Genomic DNA, 25,562 nt, shown 5'->3' with positions numbered 1-25,562 from the left:
ACTAAATGATGCATGGTGGTAGGGAGAGTTTCAGTCACTCACCACTCTGGTCTTGCTGGCAGTTACCAGTTTGTGGCTGTAACATTTATGTAGCCCCCTTCCATACAGCACTTGTTAATTGCAATACATATGCTTGCTAGGAGGCAATATCATATCGTCCTGGTTCTAGCTGGCAGTTTATGAATGTTTAGGGAGAGGTCGATATTTCTCAGATTGATCATTCAGTTAGATCTGTGGTTTTGGTTTAATGGACTTCTGAGGGCTGGCTTCCACATAACTTCAGTGTGTTAGATAAAGTAATGCATGAGAATGAGCATCAAGTTGATGTGCCATTTCTACCATATATAGAACTGTGAATGTAAACCAGAGCATATGTGCATAAATGCCCACATAAGGAGTCTCCATTCATATAAGTCAACCACCACAAAAAGCGAAGGATAGAGCAGGACCTTCTTGTATAAGGATTTCCACGTGTATGCTTTGGTTCATATTAATAGTTCAGTATGAACTATTAATAACTATATGAGAATGTACACCTACCCAATGCTTATTCCTCCCATCTTGTTGCATATACAGTGTATGGACCGGTTCTGATATTTGAGCATCATCATCTCCATCTCATCTCTCTGCCTTATAGGTTTTGCCGTAGTGACCATTCCTTTAGACCAGGACTGCTCAACTTTGCCCCTCCAGCTGTTTTTGGACTATAGTTCCCATAAGCCTCAAACACAGTGGCCAACCATCAGGGATTATGGGAAATGTTGGCCAGTATCTTCAGGAGGGCCCTGCTTTAGACCTAGTATGATGCACTGACATGCATTGGATTTGGATGTGGGGATTACAGGTTCAAATTCTTGCTAGCCATAAAGCTTGTTAGGTGCTCTAGGTCAGACTAATCATTTTTTCTCAGCCTGATTTCATTCAAAGATGAGTTGTGAGGATAAAATGGGATAATTCCATTTACATAACCCTAGGAGTGGTACAAATATGACACATAAGTGCTACTCCATAAGGTTATGAGATGTCCACTGGCCCTTTTGCTTGATTCCATCAGCCTGCTCAAATGGCAATGTGACTGTCAAGAGTTACCCCTTCTCTGTTCCTCTCTTTCTTTCAACCTCCTATTCTTTCTCTTCTTTCTGTTGTAAAACTGATGAGAAACCTTATCATAAATGGATATATAAAAGGAATAACAGGTAATACTATTTTTCAAAGTACCTGGTGTTTGACATCCAGATGGATTCAGTGGGATCTGTACCAAGTCTGTTGAAGATGGAGTTCAGTTCCATGGGGCAGGCAAACAGAAGCTTGGGCTAGAGCCCAAAGAGAAAATTCAGCAATAGGGCAAGCAGCGAACAACCATCTTTTCTCTGAACTGATCTGACCTTGGAGGGAGGGTAGAATGAATGCAAATAGGCTGAACTGCCATGGGTCATTAGAAAGGTATTGCATCTCGACAGCAGCCCGTCACTTTTATTTTGGCAAACTATCTTGCAATTGGGTAGCTCTTTTTTTCCTGAGAAGGTAGATGGGAGAATTGATTCCAGGAAAATAATCCTGAATATAAACTAGGTTTTTTGTTTGCTTTAAAAAGAAAATGTCCTTAAAGCAAATCCAAGCTAGTGAGGTCAATTCTTTGATGAGAACTGTCCAGATATGAAAGATATAGGATTTGAACAGTATGGTAGGCAAAAAGCACAAGTCTGTTAGCAATATAGCAATAGCAATAGCACTTACATTTATATACCGCTCTATAGCCAAAGCTCTCTAAGCGGTTTACAATGATTTTAGCATATTGCCCCCAACATTCTGGGTACTCATTTTACCGACCTCAGAAGGATGGAAGGCTGAGTCAACCTTGAGCCCCTGGTCAGGATCAAACTTGTAACCTTCTGGTTACAGGGTGGCAGTTTTACCACTGCACCACCAGGGGCTGCATTGCTAGATGTACTCAGTCAAAATGTGGCTGAAGTTATTTTTAAAAATGTTTTAACCTTCTCCCCAAACCCCCATAGGAGCCTTTCCTCATTGTTACTAGCATATCTTTTCTCATGTTACTAGCATACCTTTCCTCATGTTACTAGCATATCTATGGTGGTACCTATGAAGATGAAATCTTTTGAGTACTCATTCTTATTAATTATTTACTGGTGATATAAAAGTTATGCTTGAAAATTTTGAGCAATAAGCAACATATATTGCTGGGACCTATTTATTTAAGGGAATTGTACAGCAGCTAAAATAATTATAGAGTGATCTGTGCATTGAGCATTGGAATTGGATGAAAATACTCTGGCTTTCTTTCCTCAGTGGATTTATTAAGCAGCCTGGGGCAGGTTACTGTCAGCCACAGTTCCCTACTTTAGAACAGAGAATTATACAAATCTACTTCACAGAATTGTTGTGTGAGTGAATGAAATAGACAATCTCAGGGCCAACTTGCCCTGAGATTTAGCTCATGGGGATGGCTCTAAACTTAGATAACAGCCCAGTTTTTAAAGTGTACTTTAACAATTACTAAAGTTATACAAAGAGCCTATTCTCACAAGCAGCCTAGCCTGGGCTAGGCTGCTTGTGTGGAGAGCTGGGATCCGTGTGGATCCTGGCACTCCAGCTCTGCCTAACCCCGTTCTTGAGCCCAACTCTTAGCCAAGGTTAAGGGAGCAAGTGCTCTCTTAACCCAGCTGCTGGGTTCGTGTGACAGAGACAGGTGCCTAGAGCACCCGTCGGATGGAGGAATCCCCCATGGCACCATCATGCCTTGTGGGATATGCGGAGGCTGGGCAAATGGTGCTCCAATACCAAATGGAGACATGGCAGTTCTTTGGTCTGAATGATGTATGAATTGACCATACCTGCTCTCTCTCATCTTGGTTACTGTTTTTTTTCTGCCATTCTTTGCCTGTTTAGTGTTTTTCTTGTTTAAAATTGCTTTGCTTTATAGTAACTTGGTGTTAGCCATCTTGAGTGTTTCATTCTGGAATGGAAAAGCAGGATATAAATGTTTTTAAAAGTAAAATATGTTTAACATAACTTTGGAAAGAAATAATAGTCCTGGAGGTAAGATCCTAATTACTTAGGAGACAGGATGTAGCATTTATAGAAAAAATGATCAAATGTTAAATTAGTTAGCAGGGCCCATGATTCTAACAGATAATTTCTGTTTGAAATGGAATCAGCTGATTTAGTTCTGGAAGGAACATGAACATATTTTTCAATGTTTTAATGGTATGGTAGATTTTGAAATAATTTTTGATTTATTGCAAAAATAAAAGCAATTGTCTTTGTAAATATTGCAAGGCTGATATATAGGTTTGTCTGGAAGTGTAATAAAATTGTTTATCTGGAAGTTCAATAAAATTGTCAGCAAAAATGCATAGATATTATTGCTTCTATTATTATATTGTGTTATTTCCTGAATGTTTTTTCTCCATGATTGGAAGATCTGTGGTAGATAGGAGGTGGGCATTGGGGGCAACAGGTTAATAACTTAATATAATCTAAGACACAGCTTCTAATCTTTCCTTTCCCCCCACCCCTTCTTCTCTATCTTTCCAGGTGGAGCGAGAAATAGCCATCCTGAAGTTGATAGAACACCCCCATGTTTTAAAGCTGCACGATGTTTACGAAAACAAAAAATATTTGTAGGTATTACTCATTTCTATAGGAAGTGGGAGAATAGAAATATGGAATAGTTGGGGAAGTTCCAGCAGTTTACATGTTTAATTTGATTAAATTATATGTACATCCCTAGCATCACCATTCACCCCGTTGCATGGGATTACCCATGTAACTAATCCAGGAAGAAGCAGTAGAGGAAATGAATAGTAAAGCAAGAGCAGGAAAACAATAGTACCGGGTAGGATATTATTTATTTATTTATTTATTTTATTTGACATATTTGCATACCACCCACTACTGAAGTTTCTAGGCAGTTTACAGTAATAAAACAAACCAAGAAATTTTAACAATTAAAACATACAAATATCCATTTAGAAAAAGAATTTCCAATTGAAGAAGGGGCAGGGGGAGAGATTCCTGACCTCCCCTCCGAAATCATGGTTGTTAAAGCAGAAGATCACTTGGTGCAGCCATAATTATGGTCACTTTCGACACTGAGAAGTGAGGCTAACAGAGCATGAGTTGTGCAAGGCCACTTAGTGAGTCTACGGCTGTATTGTCGTTTGAAACTGGGTCACCCAAATTCAAATCCAATAGACTCCACAACTGATCACCTAATAAAACTCTTAGTCTTTAAAATCCTCTAGAATTTGAATGGGATCCTGTTTTTGTGTTCAAAAAGTAATTAAAATTCCAAACTCAGTTGACATATTCAAGATTTTTATTGGTCTACCAAAAAAATAATAGTCATGGGTTGGCTCTTAAGGAGTGTAAATGGGAGGAAGCTCTTGCAAACAGATTTCCTTGCCTGCTTTTTTCTACAGCAGTCCCTTGCTCCCCCTGAAAATCTGTAGAACAAGCTAGTACGGGGCAGGGAAGGCTGAAGGAGAAAGGAGAAGTTGTGCAAATGTATATTCCTTCTATTAGCATAAGAGGTACTTCGGATCCTATCCAGTGATTTGCTCTCTCTCTGCTGACTTTACAATAATGTAAAGTCTGTTTCGGAAAGAGCTGGAAATGTTAACTGCAGCACCTGCGTGTGAGAGGTCCGGGCAGACCCAGGGTATCCTGCAGATGCACCAGTTTAACAAAAATCTGCAAGAAAAAAATACTAAGGGAGCCAATCTCTCATCTGCCCCAGTGTAACACAAGGGAGTGGAATGTATCTGGAGTTAGGGAGCAGTAAACAGACAACCAGGTAGGTGCACTCATGGAACTCATTGGTGGGGAAGGGAGAGGGGCTTGGACAAAAAGTATGGGAAATTTCTCATCGTGAAGAATACTCTCTCAAGACAATCACAACCCCTTTTGCTTCTGAGGGGGAAAGGTACCTAAAACTTTCACTGGGCTCAGACACAGGCTCAGGTAACACATTCACACTAGGGATATTGTGGTGGGTCCATATATGCATAGCTTATTTCCAGAGCATTGCCACCACCAGGCAGTGAATCTGGACTATAGGGTTTGTCTCCTTACCTCCCAGGTTTAGTAGGAGGAAGCCAGAAAGGTTGAATTTATTGCCAGACAATTCATTTTAATCTGAATTGTATATTATATTATGTATATTTAATTGCATATTATGGATAAGGAGGAATTATTTGAAAATGGGAAAGGCTAAACATAGAAGGGAACAAAATGTTATTTTCAAGTTTCTAATGACATTGCCAACAAAGAAGTGAGAAGTGTGTTTATTTTCTTTATTAAACTTTTGCTAAAGGTAACCCTTTTAACCTCACCCCGTAAGAGTAGATTTGCTGAGCCAAAGAAAGAGTGTTGAATGGATGTAATAATCCCACATGGACCATACAACCAAAGCGATGAATTCTTACCCAATAAGATAGTTTCAAGAGTTCAGGGTAGAATTAGTGGAAGCAGTTGTTATGGTGTGTGTGGGTGTGTGTGTGTGTGTGTGTGTGTACACGGGCAGGCGGGCGGGCGGTGCATATCCTGGCTGGCATGTAGTCAGGAAAAGGGCAGGTAGCAGTAACCGATTATTTTGAAATTATTCTAGTATTCATCCTCCAGTAGGAGGCTGTTCTGAAGATGAGTAGCTAAGACCTGCCAAAGAGCTAGGTTTAAAAAAAACTAATAACAGAATTTAATTTCTTACTCAGAAATTAAAGGCATACAATCTTGAGTCCTTCTAGACTTAGTGACTAGGCCTTGAAGGTCAACCAAGCTGTATCATTTGAATATGATTGCCACTTGGCTACAGTTAAATTGGCCTCACCATGTTGCTATGTTGAATAATGCTCATTCTTATATATCTGCCTATTTAATATGAATTAATGGATGCAAATGACTTCTGTCAAGATGTTTTAAAGTATGGAAAAGGTTGCAAATCCTATTGCAAGGCAGGTTATGCTGAGAGGTAGAGAAATACTCAAAGCTATCAAATGAGCTTCATAATTGACTACAGATTTGAATTAAGGTTTCCTACATCCATGTCCGTCACCCTAGCCAGTGAGTACTGGCTGTGATGCAAGAAGCATCTGCTGGTAAGCACTCCCTACAAAAGCTCATGCCACTATATGTTTGTTAATCATTAAGATGCCACAAGACTTTTTGTGTGTGTGTTTCCATAATAGAAGAAGCAGTCCAATAATATGCAGAGTTTGGCATGCCAAAGCCCACTGATTTAATTGTGCATAGACAATGTATAAACCCGCATCGGTTCAGACTGTAACACAAGTAGCCCTCTGGGATTTATCATTAGCTATGGTATTTGTGTCTTGTCAGTTGTATTTTCAGAGGTGCAGCTAGGTAATTTTGGACCCTGGACCTAATGAGCTCACGGGGCTCCCCTGAAAAATAAGCATTCTCTTTGTGTGTATAAACCCACAGGTCTGGGCCAGAGTGCATTTGGGGGCAGGAGGAGAGACTACACAACCCCCAAAGGATCCATACTGTACATCTTCTTGATCATTCACCACAAACCCACAGATGTGGGCCAGAGCACATTTGCCAAAAGAAGAAGATGACTATGCAAGTCCCAGTGGATTCACACAGCTTCTTGTCCATTCACAAACTAACAGACACAACACATGTCCCTTAATCCACATTTCAAACAAAAAACTGTTTGGGCATATAGTAGAGGGGGAAATTTTAAACCACAACACATGCCCCTTGCTTCACAGTTCTCATGCAGACCTTTTGGATCACAAACCAACTTGAGCATAGTGCATTTGTAAAAACAAACAAACAAACAAACAAACAAACAAATAAACAAAAGTTTGTTCAAATGAAACAGTTCCACATTCATTAGATGTGAAGTACTCTATGCCGAGATTTTTCTAGCAGCTTTATTGCAATCACATGATTGATCAGTTTCCTTGAAATAAAAATACACAGAGTCCTGCTATCTTGGACTACATGTGTGCCCAATTTCAGAACTCTAAGCCCAGCCATTAGGGATATGCAGAACATTCTGAGCTTGGAACGTTCTCACTCCAAATGGGCCTTTGAGAGTGTTCCATTCCAAAATGGAATGCCCTTCAGACGAAGGGCTCGTTCTATCTGAACAACCGGCTCAAAAAGTTGTTCCAACAGAACTTTCCTGTCATTTTCATGGAATGCAAATGCCCAGAATGTTCCATTGGAACAACCAGTTCGAATGAGCCCTTCATTTGAAGGGCATTCTGTTTCAGAATGGAACACTCTCAATGGCCTGTTTCAAGTGAAAACATTCCAAGCTCGAAACATTCTGCAAATCCCTACCAGCCATTCTGGAAACGTAAAGGGTTGGGCATGTCACACTTCTTTATAGCGCTTACTTAGCAATAGCACTTACATTTATATACCGCTCTATAGCCGGAGCTCTCTAAGCGGTTTACAATGATTTAGCATATTGCCCCCAACATTCTGGGTACTCATTTTACCGACCTCGGAAGGATGGAAGGCTGAGTCAACCTTGAGCCCCTGGTCAGGATCGAACTTGTAACCTTCTGGTTACAGGGCAGCAGTTTTACCACTGCGCCACCAGGGGCAAAGGGCCTTCATATGGGGATGGAATGATCATCTGGAGATGGGGGTCTTCAATTCCAGAAGTTTTTGTTATTTTCTTCCATGAAAGAAGCCACTTATAGGACATTGACTTTTTTGAAGTTTAAGAAAAATCATTAAACATCAACAAATTGACCAATTCACTTCAAAATCAATACTTTGAGTCCTGCTAGCCTGTCCTACATCTGTGCCAAATTTCAGAACTCAAGACCAAGAAATTACAGAAATATAAAAGGGAACCACTTTCCCCCTGGTGAAGATCATGGGGCCCTCTAGGAGAATGGCCACAGCACCCCTGTTTATTTCTTTTTGGGTTTTCTCTGGTTATGTTCATCCTGCTCATTATGAACCATTAGAGTGTCTCTGAATCCTAAAATCAGTAACCAGAGAAGAAGGAACAAAATCATACAATTATTTTGAAAACTGGATTTTGATCAAGCTTCCGATTACTTTTGGAAAATATTAGTTCTGAATTCTAGGTTTGAGTCCTGATACTATCAATGAATGGTTGTGTGGATTTGTCAGTTCACTCATGGATCTTTGAGCCTCAGTTGATCCATCTGCAATATGGGGTTAATAAAATGCGCCTCAGAGAAATACATCTTGGGATCATCAGATGAATGATAGTTATTGTCAAGTTGTAAATAACTAGCTGTTATGATTAACGATGATAATTTAAAGAATATTATACAGATTTTGTGCTAAATGCCATTGCTTATTATTAAAGCAATCTGTTAAGACTGGCAGTATGAAAGATAATCAATCAATCAATCAATCAATCAATGAGGTTTGGATAATACTACCAAGTAGTGGTAGACCTGTGCAGGGATAAAAGAGTTTGTGCAAGTTGTTTGATAGTACAGTTCAGGATTCAGAGGATGAATGCTGATGTTCGCAGCAAAAATAACATAGCACAGTGTGCCCCCCCGCCACCCTCACCCCGAATGAATGAGTCTCAGGTTACTGCATCACCTTTCCATCAAACATCATGTCTTGATGATGGTGTTGATGGCACGGTTTCTTAGGCATCTTATGAATTATGGTTGATCTTTCAGATGCCAAAGACTAATCGCAGTGCAGCGCAGGGGAATATTTCTCCGATAAATGTTAATTTCACAAATCATGTTTGACTTTTGGTTTATGATTTAATTTGTGACAAGGGGCTTTGGTTGAGTAGATTCCTAATGCAGTCATGAATCAAATCCTTTTTCTATAGTTTATTTAAGGTTGAAAATGCATTTGGAATGTTTTTTTTAAAAAATTAGCAGCTAGCTAAGCTAATGTGACAGTAATTTTACTACAACTTCTTTCTTTTTCTTTTTCAGTATTCAGAGGGGTTAAGTTGGCTCAGAGCTAATTTATGCATGCAGTAGAATAATATGTTATAATGATCCTGAAGGCAGGAGAATCACATACTCAAATTCTTCCCCACCCACAACAGAAAAGAAATGTTTGCATATTTATGGAAACCTAACATGATAGGGAGAAAGTATAATCTATGGTTCTTCCCAACATGCTAGTTTTCTTTGTGTAAGCCAAAGGTTGTTTTTGGTTTTTTTAATGTGCAGTTCTAAGATAATATTTGTGCAGGTCAAGAATTCAAATCATTCCAAAAGCTGTATTGTGTTAGATGTTGTAAAAAGTGATTGATAACACTGAGAAAAGTAAATTGAGTAGTCCAGGCTCCTTTAGAACACAGACCTTGATCAAGCATCCCCATTTTTCCTCCCCCTGCCAAAGACTCTTCCCAAAGACTCCACTCAACAGAGTCTTCACCAGGCATGGAGGGAAGCCAGTGGCGGCCTGGGTTCTGCTGCTGCTGCAGCCCCCCTAGCCCCGGCCTCTGCATCTGACGTCAGATGCAGAGAACATGTAGCCATGCACCCCCCCCCATCTGATGCAGGCACATCAATCAATCAATCTTTATTACGGTCATAGACCAGCATAAAGTATATTGCGCAAACGGGTTCAAAGAACTCATGCCACCGTTCCTCAGGGGCTTTGCCTCGTGCTCCGGACACACACACACACACACACACGCATCTGACATCAGATGTGGAGGGCATGCTTTAGCTGCCAAACAGGGCCATGCAGCCCCATTTGGGAGCTAAATCGGCCAACACTGCATTTGCAGCACAGCCAGGAGCGGCGCTCCCTGCCTTTAAAAGGCAGGAAGAGTTGCCCCATCCACACTACAAATGCAGCACTGTCCAATTTAGCTCCAAAAAGGGGGCCATACGTCCCCATTTGGGAGCTAAACCATGCCCCACATGTCTGATGTCAGATGCGGGGTGTGTGTGTGTCTGGGGCACAAGGCACAGGTGTAGTGGTTAGAGTGCTGGACTAGGACCGGGGAGACCTGAGTTCAAATCCCCATTCAGCCATGAAACTAGCTGGGTGACTCTGGGCCAGTCACTTCTCTCTCAGCCTAACCTACTTCACAGGGTTGTTGTGAAAGAGAAACTCAAGTATGTAGTACACCACTCTGGGCTCCTTGGAGGAAGAGCGGGATATAAATGTAAAAATAATAATAATAATAATAATAATAATTTGCTCATTGGTGGCTCTGCCCCTGGTCTTCACCAATCACTATAAAGCTCTTCTGTATTTGTGCTGAGCGGCATAGCTAGGGGAGGGTGAGCCTGGGTTCGCCTCCCTCTGGCAGCCCCCACCTCCATCTGCAGTGGCATGTGCACAAAGTGAACACACTCTATTGCCATTGGCAGCCCTGCTGCCAGTACATCAGCCACCACTCAAGCTCACCACCACCCAGGCAGCTTGCCCGGGCAGTGAGAATGCTGCTCGCCACTCAAGCTCACCACTGCCTGTCACGCCACTCCACTGCTCCACATGTAGCCTGTTCCCAAGTGGGAAAGGAAGAAAGTCCCAAATGGGCTACAGGTCAAGAATCCTTTATCTGGACTCTCGAAATCCGGAAAGCTCCGAAATCTGGACACCACGCAGAGAGAGAAAAAAACGCTTGTATTTTCCGCTTGGATTCTCGAACTGTAGCTTCAACCACTCACAAAGCCCCCAAACCAATCCCAGCCCAAACTCAGCAGCTAACAGTAGCAAAGCAGCAAAAAGCCCCCAAAACTAAGCAGCACCCGCAACTCACAGAGAGGCAAAGCAGCACCCGTGGCTCTGTCTGCAATGGCGGTTGCCCAGCCCCTCCTCAGCCTTGGCTCCTCTTCCCTTTCCATATGGACGGGCACTTTGCTGGAGGCATTTAAGGGCACTTGCAGGCAGGGCAGGGGCCAGGGAGGCTAAGCAGCACCCTGGGCTCCATCTGCAATGGCGCTCTGAACGGGGGAAGAGCTCTCCTTCGGGGTGGAGCCAAGCTGGTTTTGTGAATGGGATTGCACTGCCACTCACATGCTTCTCAAGCTGATCTGCGAGAGTGGAAGCGGGAAGGAGCTTGGCAGGAAGGAACTTCAGGGGTTGTTGGAGGAAAAAACCCAGTAACCTTTCATGCCCAAGATATCTCATTTATGAACATATTCCAAAATCCAGAAGAATCCAAAACCCGGAACACCTCTGGTCCCAAGTAGTCCAGATAAAGGATTCTCGACCTGTAGTCCTCCTTCCTGCCCCCCCTCCTCATCCAGAACTGGCTGCAAATGAAGGTCGCAAGGGATGATATTCCAATTGCATCATGTGATTCCATTGCATGTGTTGATCAGTTCTAAGTCACACATTTTCCAGTCTTTTTGCAGCATGCAGATTTATTCAGTTGAACTAAGTGGCAGCAGAACAATGTGCCAAGCTTATCAGGCAGAGCCACAGCAAATTGCTACCTCTTTTTTGTGGGATGCCATCTAAATGGAAACGAAGTCTCATTTAATATGCTGTGGAAGTTCCTTCATAAAATAAGGCACCATTATTTCTAATTTTCTAATGGAGCTTAAGATAAGAGCCTAAATCTCACATTGAGGCTGTTCTCATGACCAGCCTAACCCAGCCTGGGTTACGCTGGTCATGAGAAGCGGTGGGATACTATGCTTCCCACCCGCCTAACCCTCCTAAACAATCCAGCTTTTAACTGAGGTTATGGGTGTGCTTGCACCCTTAACATGGCCGCCATGTATTGTGTGTCTCCTCGGGCTGAGTTCAGACCAAGGAGACTCAGAGACAGGCACATAGAGTGTCCGTCTGACAGGGGAATTCCCCAATGCAACTTGCATGTCACATGTTGCATTGTGGGATGCTGGAAGCCAGAACAACAAGTTCCGGCCCTGGATCCCTCCAACCTGCTCTGTGCATCACAGAGCAATGCTACTCGTGTGGGAGCACTGAGCGCACTCCCACCACCAAGGCTTGGGTCATCTGCAGGGAAGGGAAGCTCTTTGGAGCCTTCCCCACCCCCACCCAGCTGCTTTTGGTGATCGTGAGAATCACCCCATTATTTCTGTAAAAAAACACATCTGTGTGGACCACAAACTACAGCAATGATGCCTCTGTCCAAGAACCACACATCCTTTGAGAGGATTCCATGAAATGCCTCCTCAGCAATGCCAACATAGAACCATAAATGTATGCATCATATTACTAACTGCTGGTGCATATGCATTTTTTGCAAGGAAAAACATGGGTTAACTCCAGGCTGCTGTATACAACCAGGCTATTTGTGTGTTGGCTTTTTGTTCCTTTTCTGTCCATAGGGGCTTTCTGCTTGTGGCAGTCAGGGTCATCTGTAAGCAGATGCTGTAATTTTGCATACCACTGCTTCACTTACTTTGAGGAGCTTTGCAGTGTCATGTCAAATGACACTATAAATTCACTTGTGGTATTATTCAATCATAGATTATACAAGCAAGGTGCCTGTCTGTAAAGCAAGAGGAATTTGTCCTCAATCACACATGACTCAACAGATTAAGAATAATCTGCAAACCAAAAGTCACAAATATTTTAAGCTTGCTAGAGGTTCACAAATAACTGGCCAATGGAGCAAAAGATATTTGATCCCCTGGAAAGGGCATTGGTTGATGAAGAATCCCTTGGACTGTTCAGCTAGTCCGATCTGCACCAGACATCCCTATAGCTGGATTCTGCTTAGCATCACATGCCCCATATTAATCTTTGGGCTGTTTAGGCATACACTATAAATAACAAGCAAAACGGCATTTGAATAACCTTTCATTCCCAATAAATCTTAAGAGTTAATTGGTTCAACGTCATAAAAACTTCAGCTCCACCCTAAGTACACATAGCAACTTTTAAAAACATTCCCCTTCAAATGAGCAGCGAATGGTTAAAACCAGTTCTTTAAACAACAGCAACCTCAACAACAACCATCCGCAAGCATGCATGTACTCATTTTCTGCCACAGAAACAAGAAGAAAAAACCCACAATTTTTAAATGAAGAGGTCTTGGCTCAGCACCAAATTAGGGTTTAAAAATTCATGCCCGCCATAAGAATTTATATAGTTCTTGAATAATTTATATTCTGCACCAATAACAAGGAGCTTAATATCTAATAGAGATTATTTAATCAATAGAAAATGGCATAGCAAAAAAAAAGTCATCAAAGAATTGGAACAAGTTACTCTGAGATGACCACTTTTTAACTCTTCCCCCACTGAGTAGAAAAGTACTAAGATATTTTATAAAGCCGATTTAGATGTAGAAGAGCTCTTGTTCTTCTGTAACTTTCTTCTCTGATGCCTTTTCATTTTAGACTTGCCAAATCCCTGGCTGTGCACAACTAGTGCTGTGAGATATGAATTTCCTAATTGTTGTGTGGGTCAATGTGAATAACAGGAGACCCTCATGATTAGCAGTTTCATGTTTCATGTATCTGCAGATAGGTCTTTGAGACCCAGATTCTTTATCTGCTGCATGAAATATAGGCAATTTTTGCCTATCTGCAGTTCCTGAGTGGCCAGAAATGACTGAGTGGCCAGAAATGTCATTTCTGGCCACCATTTTGAAGCACACTGAGCCATTTTGTGGCTCTTCTTTGTTTTGTTTTTGTTTTAAATTTAAATGAAAAATAAGAGGACTAGGGGGGTCATTAGACATGAAGAACAAGGTACCATGCTTTTCTACCCTTATTTCTGCCCCCTCCTTGCTTTTTAAGCAGTTTTTCCAGAGTAAGGAATCTAACCCCTGGATTCCCATTGGGTAAGGTTTCTTTATTTGCAGTTTCTATATTTGTACTACTTGACGAGAATTGAACCCCCATGAATAATGAGGGCCACCTGTACTCCATTTCTAAATATTAGTCCATTAGATATAAAGCTTCAGGTTGGAAAAAATCCTACAGAAGCAGTTTTTGCTTTAAACTTGAGTGTGCATTGTATTTCAGCATATCAAAAATATAGAAGTATATAAATGTGCCATTTTATACACAGAGTGCTGGGAAGTGTAGCCTTGCCAACACTTTCCCCATGAAGTTCTTAAGAGTGAGCTCTGTCTTTCTTAAAGGGCTCTCCCAGCGCTGAGAAAAGATCAGCACAGTGGGAAATGGCTCTCACAATGAAGGTTGTTCTTGTTTTTTTGCCAAAGTGGCCTCCACTTGAAAAAATAGTGAAGATCACTGATATAGCTGGCTAATATAACTGTTCTTCCTCGTGTTTGTCTTCTACGGTGCCTGCATTTGTACAAACCCTCACAACACTTTTCACAAACTGCAAAGCACAACATGCCATATTGCCTGTATTTGCAACTTCTAGTGCTTGGCTTAGCAACAGATACTTTACAGGTGCAGTGGATCAAGTCCAGTAACATGTCAGGGGCCAGACCAAGATCAGTGGTTACAGGATGCAGTCCTGCATCCACACTTTTCCATCCAAAGTGTGTCGGGTCAGGAACACTGATGCCCAGGATCTTCAAAACGATGCAGTGGGAATGGGTATGGTGTAGATTAGGGAAGAGCCCGAAGCTTTTTGGTGCCTCTTTGGAGAGGCATCAAAACACTTCAGCTCCCTGGCACCCGAGACGTTTTGTCACGGGGTGGGGGGTTGCCTTAAGAGGAAGCAGACAGGTTCTACCTGCCCATCCTCCAAGCCCCCGACACCCTGCCGCAGCGCTGTTGAAATGGAAATACCTGCGTGCAAGCAGCAGCTTGTGCCACTTGCGCCTTTAAAACGCCACACCGCAGCGATGGGATGCTGGGATCCCATCGCCACGGTATGGCATTGCGTTTTAAAGTAGCAAGCGGCACAAGCTGCCACTTGCTTAGAGGTATTTCCGTTTCAACAGTGACGCAGCAGGGGCTTAGAGGACGGACAAGTAGGACCTGCCCGCCTCCTCTTAAGGCAACCCCTTGCTGTCCTTGTATGTGCACTGAAGCAATTTGATGCACATCCCTAGTGGGGATGGTAGTGTGCTGCGTTTTCTGTTGGACATAAACAAGCATTATCAAACTCATTCCCTGCAGTTGTGATTTTATTCAAATGTTGTCCTTACCACTAGGGATGTGTGAACCAGTTCGAATCCGAACCGTGGTGGTTCAGAGGTTCAGATTTGAACCGAACCAGCCATCAGGTTTGAGCTGCAGGTTCGAATTCAAACCGAACCAGGGGGTGGTTCGATTCGAACTGGTTTGGACCGGTTTGGACACCCAAAAATTGGTAAGATGGTAGCTGGCACCCAGGGGTACCTGTCACCCAAACCCCAAAGCAACCGGACACTCGTATGATGTTTTATGAATTTTTGAAAATTAATTTTATTTTTTCCTTATAGGGTATAATGGGACTCGAACCAGGCCATTATACCTTATTGTGGAGCACCCATGGGTGCCAACAACCACCCAAACCCTGAAGCAATAGGACAGTCCTACGATTTTTAATGAATATTTGAAATATTTTTAATTATTTTTCTCATAGAGTATAATGGGACCTGAACCAGTCCATATCCCCTATTGTGGAGCACCTAGGGGCACAAAAGCGGGGTGGGTGGTAGACAGACAGGGGTGCCTACCACCCAAAAAACCCCAATGCAATTGGACACTCCTCTGATTATTGGTGAATTGTTAAATTATTTTTGAATTCCTCATAGAGAATAATTAGGATTGCAGCAAATGTATAGCTTCACGTCGGGGGGAAAGGGGTGTTGTAGAGTGGAGTGTGGTGGGTGGTAGTTCCTAGGGTGGGCAAGGAAGCTATCAGAATTATTTGAAAGGAATTGGGCTAAGGGATTATTTTTAAGTGATTTTTGAAGTTTACGCGTCTTTAAGGTTTTTCTCCATAAAGAAGACCTGTCAGCAAATGTATAGCTTCACGTCGGGGGCAAAGGGGTGGCCTAGAGCAGTGTGGGGTTGGTGGTAGTGCCAGGTAGGGGCAAGGAAGCTATCTGAATTTTTTCAAAGGATTTGGGCAGAGGGCTGATTTTTGGTGAATTGTTGAAGTTTACGCGTCTTTAAGGTTTTTCCTCATAAGGTATAATGGAGCTTTCAGCAGCCCCATAAGTGCACTTGGGGGGTGCTGGGGTGGCCCAGAGCAAGTGGTGATGTAGTGCACATAGGGTGCCAACCACCCCCGTGGGTTTCTAACCCATTGGGGTACTTGGTTCTGTTGTTTCTGAGGTGTTCTGAGTGTGGATTCTATGATAGCAAATGAGATTTTCAATGAGACACCATGAATCCACTCACTCTCATTTACTATCATAGAATCCACACTCAGAACACCTCAGAAACAACAGAACCAAGTACCCCATGGGTTAGAAACCCACGGGGATGGTTGGCACCCTATGTGTACTACATCATCACTCGCTCTGGGCCACCCCAGCACCCCCCAAGTGCTTTTGCAGAGATCGTCAGTTTCAGCAAAAGCGGGTCTCACGGATCGTGAGACCTGCCTCAATAAGTCTCTTTTTCAGACCTTCTAATGACTGTCGCTATCAAAGCATCAAGAGTTCTTGCCAGAGATGACTTGTCGGCTTTTCTCATACACTACATATCAGGGTGGAACAAAGATGGAGGAGGCAAAAAGCACAGCTCATATTTGAATTGGCACATGGTTTTTGTAAGTCTGTGTTTAGTGATAAGCTGGTGAGCATTCATTGGGACATGGGGTCATGAAATGTGGGTCAACATGATGGATCTTTCCATTAGTAGTGATGTTCTTTTTCAATGCTTTCATTGTTATGGCTTAAGAAGGCATGGCCATTTTCACATCTTTAAAAGATTTTTCTGTCACTTTGTCATATATTCTCCAGCCAGTATCCTCACCCTTATCTGCAGTTACCTTAGAACATAAGAACAACCCTGCTGGATTAGGCCCAAGGCCCATCTAGTCCAGCATCCTGTTTCACACAGTGGCCCACCAGATGCCACTGGAAGCCACAGGCAGGAGTTGAGCGTATGCCCTCTTTCCTGCTGTTACTCCCCTGCTACTGGTACTCAGAGACATCCTGCCTTTGAGGCTGGAGGTGGCCTCTAGCCCTCCGACTGGTAGCCTATGATAGACCTCTTCTCCATGAAGTTATCCAAACCCCTCTTCGAGCTATCCAGGTTGTTGGATGTCACCACATCTTGTGGCAGAGAATTCCACAAGTTGATTATGCGTTGTGTGAAAAAGTACTTCTGTTTGTTGGTCCTAGATTTCCTGGCAATCAGTTTCATGGGATGACCCCTGGTTCTAGTGTTATGTGAGAGGGAGAAGAATTTATCTCTATCCACTTTCTCCACACCATGCATGATTTAATAGACCTCTTTCATGTCTCCCCACAGTCATCTTTTTTCTAAACTAAAAACATAGGAACATAGGCAGCTGCCATATACTGAGTCAGACCATTGGTCTATCTAGCTCTGTATTGTCTTCACAGACTGGCGGCAGCTTCTCAAAGGTTACAGGCAGGAATCTCTCTCAGCCCTATCTTAGAGAAGCCAGGGAGGGAACTTGGAACCTTCTGCTCTTCCCAGCACGGCTCCATCCCTTAAGGGGAATATCTTACAGTGTTCACAATTCTAGTCTCCCATTCAAATGCAACCAGGGCAGACCCTGCTTAGCTAAGGGGACAAGTCATGCTGGCTACCACAAGACCAGCTCTCCTCTCATGTCAGCCACATGACATGTCAGCCACGGTCCCAGAGCGGCTCCATCCCCTAAATGGAACATCTTACAGTGCCCACACATCAAGTCTCATATGCAACCAGGGTGGACCCTGCTTAGCTATGGGGACAAGTAATGCTTGCTACCACAAGACCAGCTCTCCTCTCCATTAAACCCCAGGTGTTGTAGCCATGCTTCATAAGAAAGGTGCTCTAGGCCTCTGATCATCTTGGTTGCCTTCTTCTGCACCTTTTCCAGTTCTACAATGTCCTTTTTTTAGATGTGGTGACCAGAATTGTACGCAGTACTCCAGGTGTGGCCAAACCATAGTTTTGTATAAGAGCATTATAATATTAGCAGTTTTATTTCCTATCCTCTTCCTAATGATCCCTAGCATGAAATAGGCATTTTTCATCTCAATATCCATCACTTTACACTTATTTAGCATATTTCTGTACCACCCAAAAAGGAAGTTCTTTGGGCAGTTCACAAGACAATAAAAACAACCAATAAAAAGATTAAAGTATTTCAACAATTAAAATTTAAAAAGTTAAAACTATTAAAACACAACTAAAACATAATTAAAACAAAATCAAATTAAAAGCCTGGGTGAACAAAGGCGTCTTGACTGCCCTTTTAAAAGTTGTAAGAGATGGGGAGGCTCTTATTTCAGCAGGAAGTGTATTCCAAAGCCTCCGGGCAACAATGGAGAAAGCCCATCCCCGAGTAGCCACCAGACAAGCCCTTGGCAACTGCAGATGAACCTCTTCAGATGATCTCAATGGGTGGTGCGGTTCATAGCAAAGAAGATGTTCTCTTAAATACCCAGGGCCCAAGCTGTTTAGGGCTTTATATGTTATCACCAAAACCTTGTACTTTGCCCGAAAACTTATCAGCAATCAGTGCAGATCTTTTAAGATAGGGAGTGATATGGTCTCTCCGAGATGACCCAGAGACCAACCAGCTGCTGCATTCTGGACAAACTGCAGTTTCCGGACTACATACAAAGGCAGCCCCACATAGAGCGCATTGCAGTAGTCAGGTCTACAGGTGATCAGCAGATGTACTACTGTTCTGAGGTCATTTGTCTCAAGAAATGGACGCAGCTGGCATATCAGCCAAAGCCGATAAAAGGCACCTCTGGCCACTGCCTCAACCTGCGACACCAGGGAGATTTTTGTGTCCAGAAGTACCCCCAGACTGTGTACCTGTTCCTTCTGGGGAACTGTGACACCACCCAGAACAGGCAGATCAACCCTGCACAATAAGTACCTCCATTTTATTTGGATTCAGCCTCAGTTTGTTACCTCTCATCCAGCCCATCACTGCCTCCAGGCAGATATTTAGGGAGGTTATGTCTTCTTCCGATCATGTTGACATGGAGTAATAGATTTGGGTGTCATCAGCGTACTGATAACACCCTGCGCCAAATCACCTAATCATCTCTCCCAGCAGTTTCATGTGGCTGTTAAACAACATCGGAGACAATATGGAGCCCTGAGGGACACCAGTTTTTGAAGAACTTGCCAACATTGAACTGCATTTGCCACTTTGTCACTCCCACTCACCCAGATTGGAGAAATCCTCTTGGAGCTCCTCACAATCCGTTTTGGATTTCACTACCTGAAAGAATTTGGTATCATTTGCAAATCTGGCCACCTCACTGCTTACCCCTACCTCTAGATCATTTATGAATAAATTAAAAGGCACTAGTCCCAGTACAGATCCCTGGGAGACCCCACTTCTTACTTCCCTGCATTGTGAAAACTCTCCATTTATACCTACCCTCTGTTTCCTGTCTTTCAACCAGTTAGCCATCCACACGTGTACTTGTCCCCTTATCCCATGACTGCTAATTTTTCTCAGGAGTCTTTGATGAGGAATGTTGTTGAAAGCTTTTTGGAAGTCCAGGTATACTATGTCACTGGATCACCTTGATCCACACACCTGTTGACATTCTCAAAGAACTCCAAAAGGTTGGTGAGGCAAGATTTACCTTTGCAGAAGCCATGCTGGTTCTCTCCCAGCAGTGTCTGTTCTTCTATGTGCTTTACAATTTTATCCTTGAGGATGCTTTCCATCAATTTGCCTGGAACGGACGTTATGCTAACCAGCCTGTAATTTCTCAGATCACCCCTGGATCCCTTTTTGAAAATCAGTGTTACATTTGCTACTTTCCAGTCCTCCGGTACAAAGCCTGATTGCAGGGATAAGTTATATATCTTAGCAAGGACGTCAGCAATTTAACATTTGAGTTCTTTGAGGACTCTTGGATGGATGCCATCTGGCCCTGGTGATTTGCTAGCTTTCGTTTTTTCCAGGCAGTTTAGAACATCATCTCTTGTCACTTCTATGTGACTCAGTTATTTAGCCTTCATCCCTAAAAAAAAAAAACTGGTTCAGGAACAGGTATATGCTCAGAATCCTCTTTCGTGAAGACAGACGCAAATAACTCATTTAGCTTCTTTGCAACTTCCATATCCTCCTTAATAATCCCTTTCACTCCCTCATTGTCTAATGGTCCAACTGCCTCCCTGGCAGGTTTCCTTCTTCTGATGTACATAGGAAACTGCCATATACTGAGTCAGACCATTGGTCTATCTAGCTCAGTGTTGTCTTTACAGACTGCCAGCGGCTTCTCCAAGGTTGCAGGCAGGAATCTCTCTCAGCCCTATCGTGGAGAAGCCAGGGAGGGAACTTGAAACTTTCTGCTCTTCCCAGAGCGGCTTCATCCCCTGAGGGGAATATCTTGCAGTGCTCACACATCAAGTTTCCCATTCATATGCAACCAGGGCAGACCCTGCTTAGCTATGGGGACAAGTCATGTTTGCTACCACAAGACCAGCTCTCCTCTCCTGTATTTAAAGAAGTTTTTGTTAGTTTTAGCTAAATGCTTTTAGGTAAATGTTCCTCAAACTCTCTTTTCGCCTCCCTTATTGTCAACTTGCATTTCTTTTGCCAGAGTTTGTGTTCCTTTCTGTTCTCTTCATTTGGAAAGTCTTCCAATTTCGGAAGGAAGTCTTCTTTCCTTTTTATGCTTTCCTTGACATTACCTGTTAGTCATGCTGGCATCCTCCTGGACTTAGTGGTACCTTTCCTCCTTTTGGGTATACAGTCTAACTGGGCTTCTAGTATTGTGGTTTTGAGTAAACTCCATGCACTCTGGAGTGAAGTGACTCTCCTGATTTTCCCTTTCAGCTTTCTTTTCACCATATTCCTAATTTTGGAGAAGTTTCCTCTTCTGAAATTCAAAGTGTCTGTGTTAGATTTCCTTGGTGATTCTCTCCCCACATGTATGCTGAATTTGATTGCACTATGGTCACTGTTCCCTAAAGGGTCAATGACACTGACATCACACACGAGGTCCTGGGTGCCACTCAGGATTAAGTCCAAGGTCGCCTTCTCTCTGGTTGGTTCCAAAACCAACTGTTCTAGGACACAGTCATTCAGCGTAACTAGAAATCTGTCCACTTTGTCATTACCTGACTGTGAGTTTACCCGGTCTATGTGTGGGTGATTGAAGTCACCCATTATTACTGCCCTGCCTCTCCTTGATGCCTCCCTGATTTCCTCCTACAACCTTCTTCTGGCTGTCTGAATGACCAGTGAATATTTTGCACAGAGCAATAAGATACAGGCTGAAAGGATGATGTGATGTCAGGAACAGCAATATTTTTGTCATTTTCTGTAAAGCCTTGGACATCTTAGCATTGAAAATATCAATATCCTGCACATCCTGTAACCAGCAACCTTCAAATGGCCCAATAGATTAGTGGACCTGATCCACTGCACAGTAGCACACCTATCCCAAAGTGGTGCCTGGACCGCCCTGCCGCGCACCCCTCCAGCATTTTGAGGGATCTCCTGCTGCCACCCTGTGCACCCACTCCACCATGCTGCCCCATAAATAGTTACCTTCTATTTACCGTGGCAGTGGCGGTGGCCAGAGAGGCCGCTTGGTACTGCGGGCCGGTCTGGGTCCTTTCAGTTTCATTGCAGGTTTTTTTTAAAAGCTGCTAATTATTAAAGCATGTAAATTGGTGTTTCATGCAGTGTTTTTGCACTCATAAAAGTTTCACAATAAAATCCCTGTCAATTGTTTTTGCATGTGTATCTAACTGGGATTTTTTTTCCCCCTCCATATTTTGGAATGTCCTGAATCTGAAAAAGCTGAAATACTTTATGTGGGAATTTGGTTCTAGGTTTAGGTCAATGTTTGTTTATATCTGTTGGACTATCTATCAAGAATTTTGAAGAGGGAAAAGCTGCTGTTATGTGAATACTAGTCTTCTGACGTGGGTTACTGGTTTCACATAGGATATGACACTGTTCACTGCTGTGTTGATTTCTATGGTCATTCTTGTTTCCAAATTACATGGCATGCTAGAGAGAATTTGTGGGTAGCATAGGGCTATTGATACATCTCCTTTTTCATGCTGGGATTCCTAGCAGGCATTTTGGCACCCTCTTTGCATTCACTGGATGTACTTCTAGGGCTCCTTAGGGAAGCCATGAACTGCTGCTAAGGAAGGAATTTATTTATTCACAAGCAAGGGAGCTTGTTTATTATTTTCCCAAGAAAGAGAATGTATTTATTCCTCCCCCTGGAAAGCAGGGCTTTATTCATTTCTTTATTTTATTTTCCTAAGGATGGAATTTTAAAATTTTATATTTACTTACCCCTGCTACCTGGGCAAATTGGAAAGTGACTCTGCCTATTCTTTTCAGCTTAGCATTCCTACCTGTGGCTGCTTGTGAGCCATATTGTGAGCCCCTTTGAGACAGGGAACCATTTTCTCATTCCTTTTGTTATGTAAACTGCTTTGAGAACTTTGTTGTTGTTGAAAAGCTATACATAAAGCATTCTAAATAATATTTATGCATTTTAGTAGCGTATGTCCCACTTTTCCAATATAAGTGGCCCAAATCAGCTAACAACCAATTTAAAAAAAAATTAAACTGCAATATGCAATAAATGACAACATACAGGAGTAACTAGACCAGCCTGATTGATCAAAAAGATGTTATATCTGTCCCCACTCCTGCCACTAACTGCTATATCTCAGATGGACAGGCACAGCCGTAGCCAATTCAATTCTATGCTGATGGTCTGATTGAGTACTTGCTCTGCATGGTGCGTAGCAGACATGGAAGCACACCCCAAAGCTCTTTTGAGAGGAGAGCTGGTCTTGTGGTAGAAAGCATGACTTGTCCCCTTAGCTAAGCAGGGTCTGTCCTGGTTGCATACGAATGGGAGACTAGAAGTGTGAGCACTGTAAGATATCTCCCTTAAGGGATGGAGCCACTGCTCTGGGAAGAGCAGAAGGTTTCAAATTCGCTCCCTGGCTTCTCCAAGATAGGGCTGAGAGAGATTCCTGTCGTCAACCTTGGAGAAGCCGCTGCCAGTCTGTGAAGACAATATTGAGCTAGATAGACCAGTGATCTGACTCAGTATTTGGCAGTTTCCACTGTTCCTATTAGCCCACAGAAGATGTTTACTAGCCAGCCTGTCCATAGATGCCTACATTAGTTACTTGTGGCAGATTGATGGCTAGAAAAGAAGAAAGTCTGACATTCAGACTAATGAGGTGCTGGTGCAGTGAGCACATAGCACACGCTATGGGAGAGGGGCAATTTTACCTGATCTTCCCTTCCTTTTGCAACCCACTGTGACTCCTGAAAATATGTCCCCTGTGGACTGCACTACCATCAGTGACATATTTTTAGGAGTCACAGTGGGCTTCAAAAGGAAAGGGGGGTTGATGGAAATTGCCCCTCCCCTGTAGCCTGTGCTTTATGTTCACTGCACCAACATTTCATTCATCTGGATGTCAGTCTCTGTTTCCTCTTTCAGTTAGCTAAAGCTTCCCTTCCTGGTTGCATGAAGTTAGTTCTTACTCTAAGCAACTAGGCAAGTTGCTGTGAGAATAATTCTTTTAAAACTATATATGGTATCGCTTAGTATCCATTTGTATAGTGTTTTGATGTTTTCTAGTTTGTTTTGTTCATTCTTGAGCCTGGGAGGTAGGCCATACTTCCCATTTTATAGATAAGAACTGATTCACACATGCTGGTAAATTAACTGAGCTCTCATCACTCAGTGACTTTCAGCTAAATATGTGAACTCGCTGTGTAAGGGTATGGTTTCACACATGCAAGTAATCACTGGTGTTGGAGTCATGTGTGATTACACTCTGACCTGAGCTAAGGGACTTGCCAAAGGCAAATGGAACTACCATCTAGTCAGGGGCATAGCAAGGTTGGAGTGGGCCCAGAGACAAGATTTTAACACCCCCACCCCCACTGAAGCTCAGCTCATGAAGAAAATAAATCTTAAATGAGGCTAAATAGTGGTAACAAAAAGCAGTGTGTGTGTGTGTGTGTGTGTGTGTGTGTGTGTGTGTGTGTGTATGAATGATTTATTTTCTTCTTGAGCTGAGCTTCAGTGGGGGGTGGGGATTAAAATCTTCTCTCTGGGCCCACTACAACCTTGCTACACCCCTGACTAGATGATGGTGTGTGTGTGTGTATATACATACACCTATGTGCCACAATAGAAGATCATGCTAAATTATTTTTTTTAAGGTTTTGTAAATTGTGGATGGAGGATGAATACAACTGAAAGAAGCCCAGGCGGGTGCGCAGCTGGGGGAGTCAGTCATGTGACTTGCCTCTGGGTGGCCCCCCAAGGCAGTGGGCCCCCAGACAACTGTCTCCCCTTGCCCTATGATAGTTACGCCCCTGCATCTAGTGTTACCTAATATAGTATATAGAACAAATAAGTTGATGCCATCACAGATAATGAAGTTTTGAGTGTCACAGCCAATCTTTGTCAAATATTTTCTGATACTTTTGAACAGGAACTTCAGGTCTGTTGCTAATCATTAACCCGGGATTCCATTTTAGTAAATAAATACATGTCTGCTATTGCTGATTTGCTATGGGATGAAGGAAGAGGACAGGCCACATACCTCAGGAATCCTGTGGCACTGGAAGGCTCCACACATCATGAGGACTCATGGGCAGTCCCACTCCACTAATAGTTGTTCAGAGTTCATTGTTGTATTCTTCCGAAGCTTATAAAAAGAGGAAGCTATTATTATTATTATTATTATTATTATTATTATTATTATTATTACATTTTTATCCCGCTCTTCCTCCAAGGAGCCCAGAGCGGTGTACTACATACTTGAGTTTCTCTTTCACAACAACCCTGTGAAGTAGGTTAGGCTGAGATAGAAGTGACTGGCCCAGAGTCACCCAGCTAGTATTATGGCTGAATGGGGATTTGAACTTGGATCTCCCCGGTCCTATTCCAGCACTCTAACCACTACACCATGCTGGCTCTCTTATGAATCTTACATAAACCAAGAAGAGGAGAGTTATCTTGTTTCCTGATATGTCTGTTGGGAACTAAAGACTCTCCGGGAACTCTCTTGAACAGGGCTGCTCAATCTCGGCCCTCCTATAGACTTTTTGAAGTACAGTTCCCATCATCCTTAGCCACAGTGGCCAATAGGCAGGGAGGATGGGAGTAGTAGTCCAACACCTGCAGGAGGGACGAAGTTGTGCAGCCCTGCTCTAGAATTTGAGAAGTACAGTGTGAAAACGGAATGAAGCTGTCTTTGCAGTCTGCTCCTTCCAGACATCTCCTCCTTCTCTATGCCTCTAGAGAGTTTGGCAGTACCGTACACAGTTTAGCCGTCACAAGACTGCAGTGTCTTTACAGATTTCTGTGCCTTTAAGATCAGCTTAGAGTTCCAAGCGAGAAATAATGTCTATCTTTGCTGCTTATCACAGCTGCTAGTCTTCCTGATGCGATACCTAGAGAGCGTTTGAGGTCAGAAGCTTTGTGATTAGGAGAGGAGGTGAGTTTGGGACACAGACAGAAAAGTGACAAAGCAGATAGACCAAAATAAATAAAACATCTTTTGGAAGAATCA

General features: G+C 42.9%; 1 protein-coding gene across 18 annotated transcripts in view; it reads left to right on the top strand.

The window, feature by feature from the left end:
- BRSK2 (BR serine/threonine kinase 2) overlaps positions 1-25,562 on the top strand; it is a 731,324-nt gene that overhangs the window by 528,063 nt on the left and 177,699 nt on the right. For all 18 annotated transcript variants that reach the window (XM_053285865.1, XM_053285871.1, XM_053285864.1 and 15 more), the window contains one exon: positions 3,559-3,644. In XM_053285865.1, coding sequence (XP_053141840.1) covers positions 3,559-3,644 — 86 coding nt within the window. The remainder of the gene's footprint in view (positions 1-3,558; positions 3,645-25,562) is intronic.

The sequence above is a fragment of the Hemicordylus capensis genome, chromosome 1, assembly GCF_027244095.1.
Source record: "Hemicordylus capensis ecotype Gifberg chromosome 1, rHemCap1.1.pri, whole genome shotgun sequence".
In the NCBI taxonomy this organism is placed as follows: Eukaryota; Metazoa; Chordata; class Lepidosauria; order Squamata; family Cordylidae; genus Hemicordylus; species Hemicordylus capensis.
The sequence above is the reverse complement of the archived record's forward strand: the minus strand, read 5'-3'. Positions and strand labels throughout refer to the sequence as shown.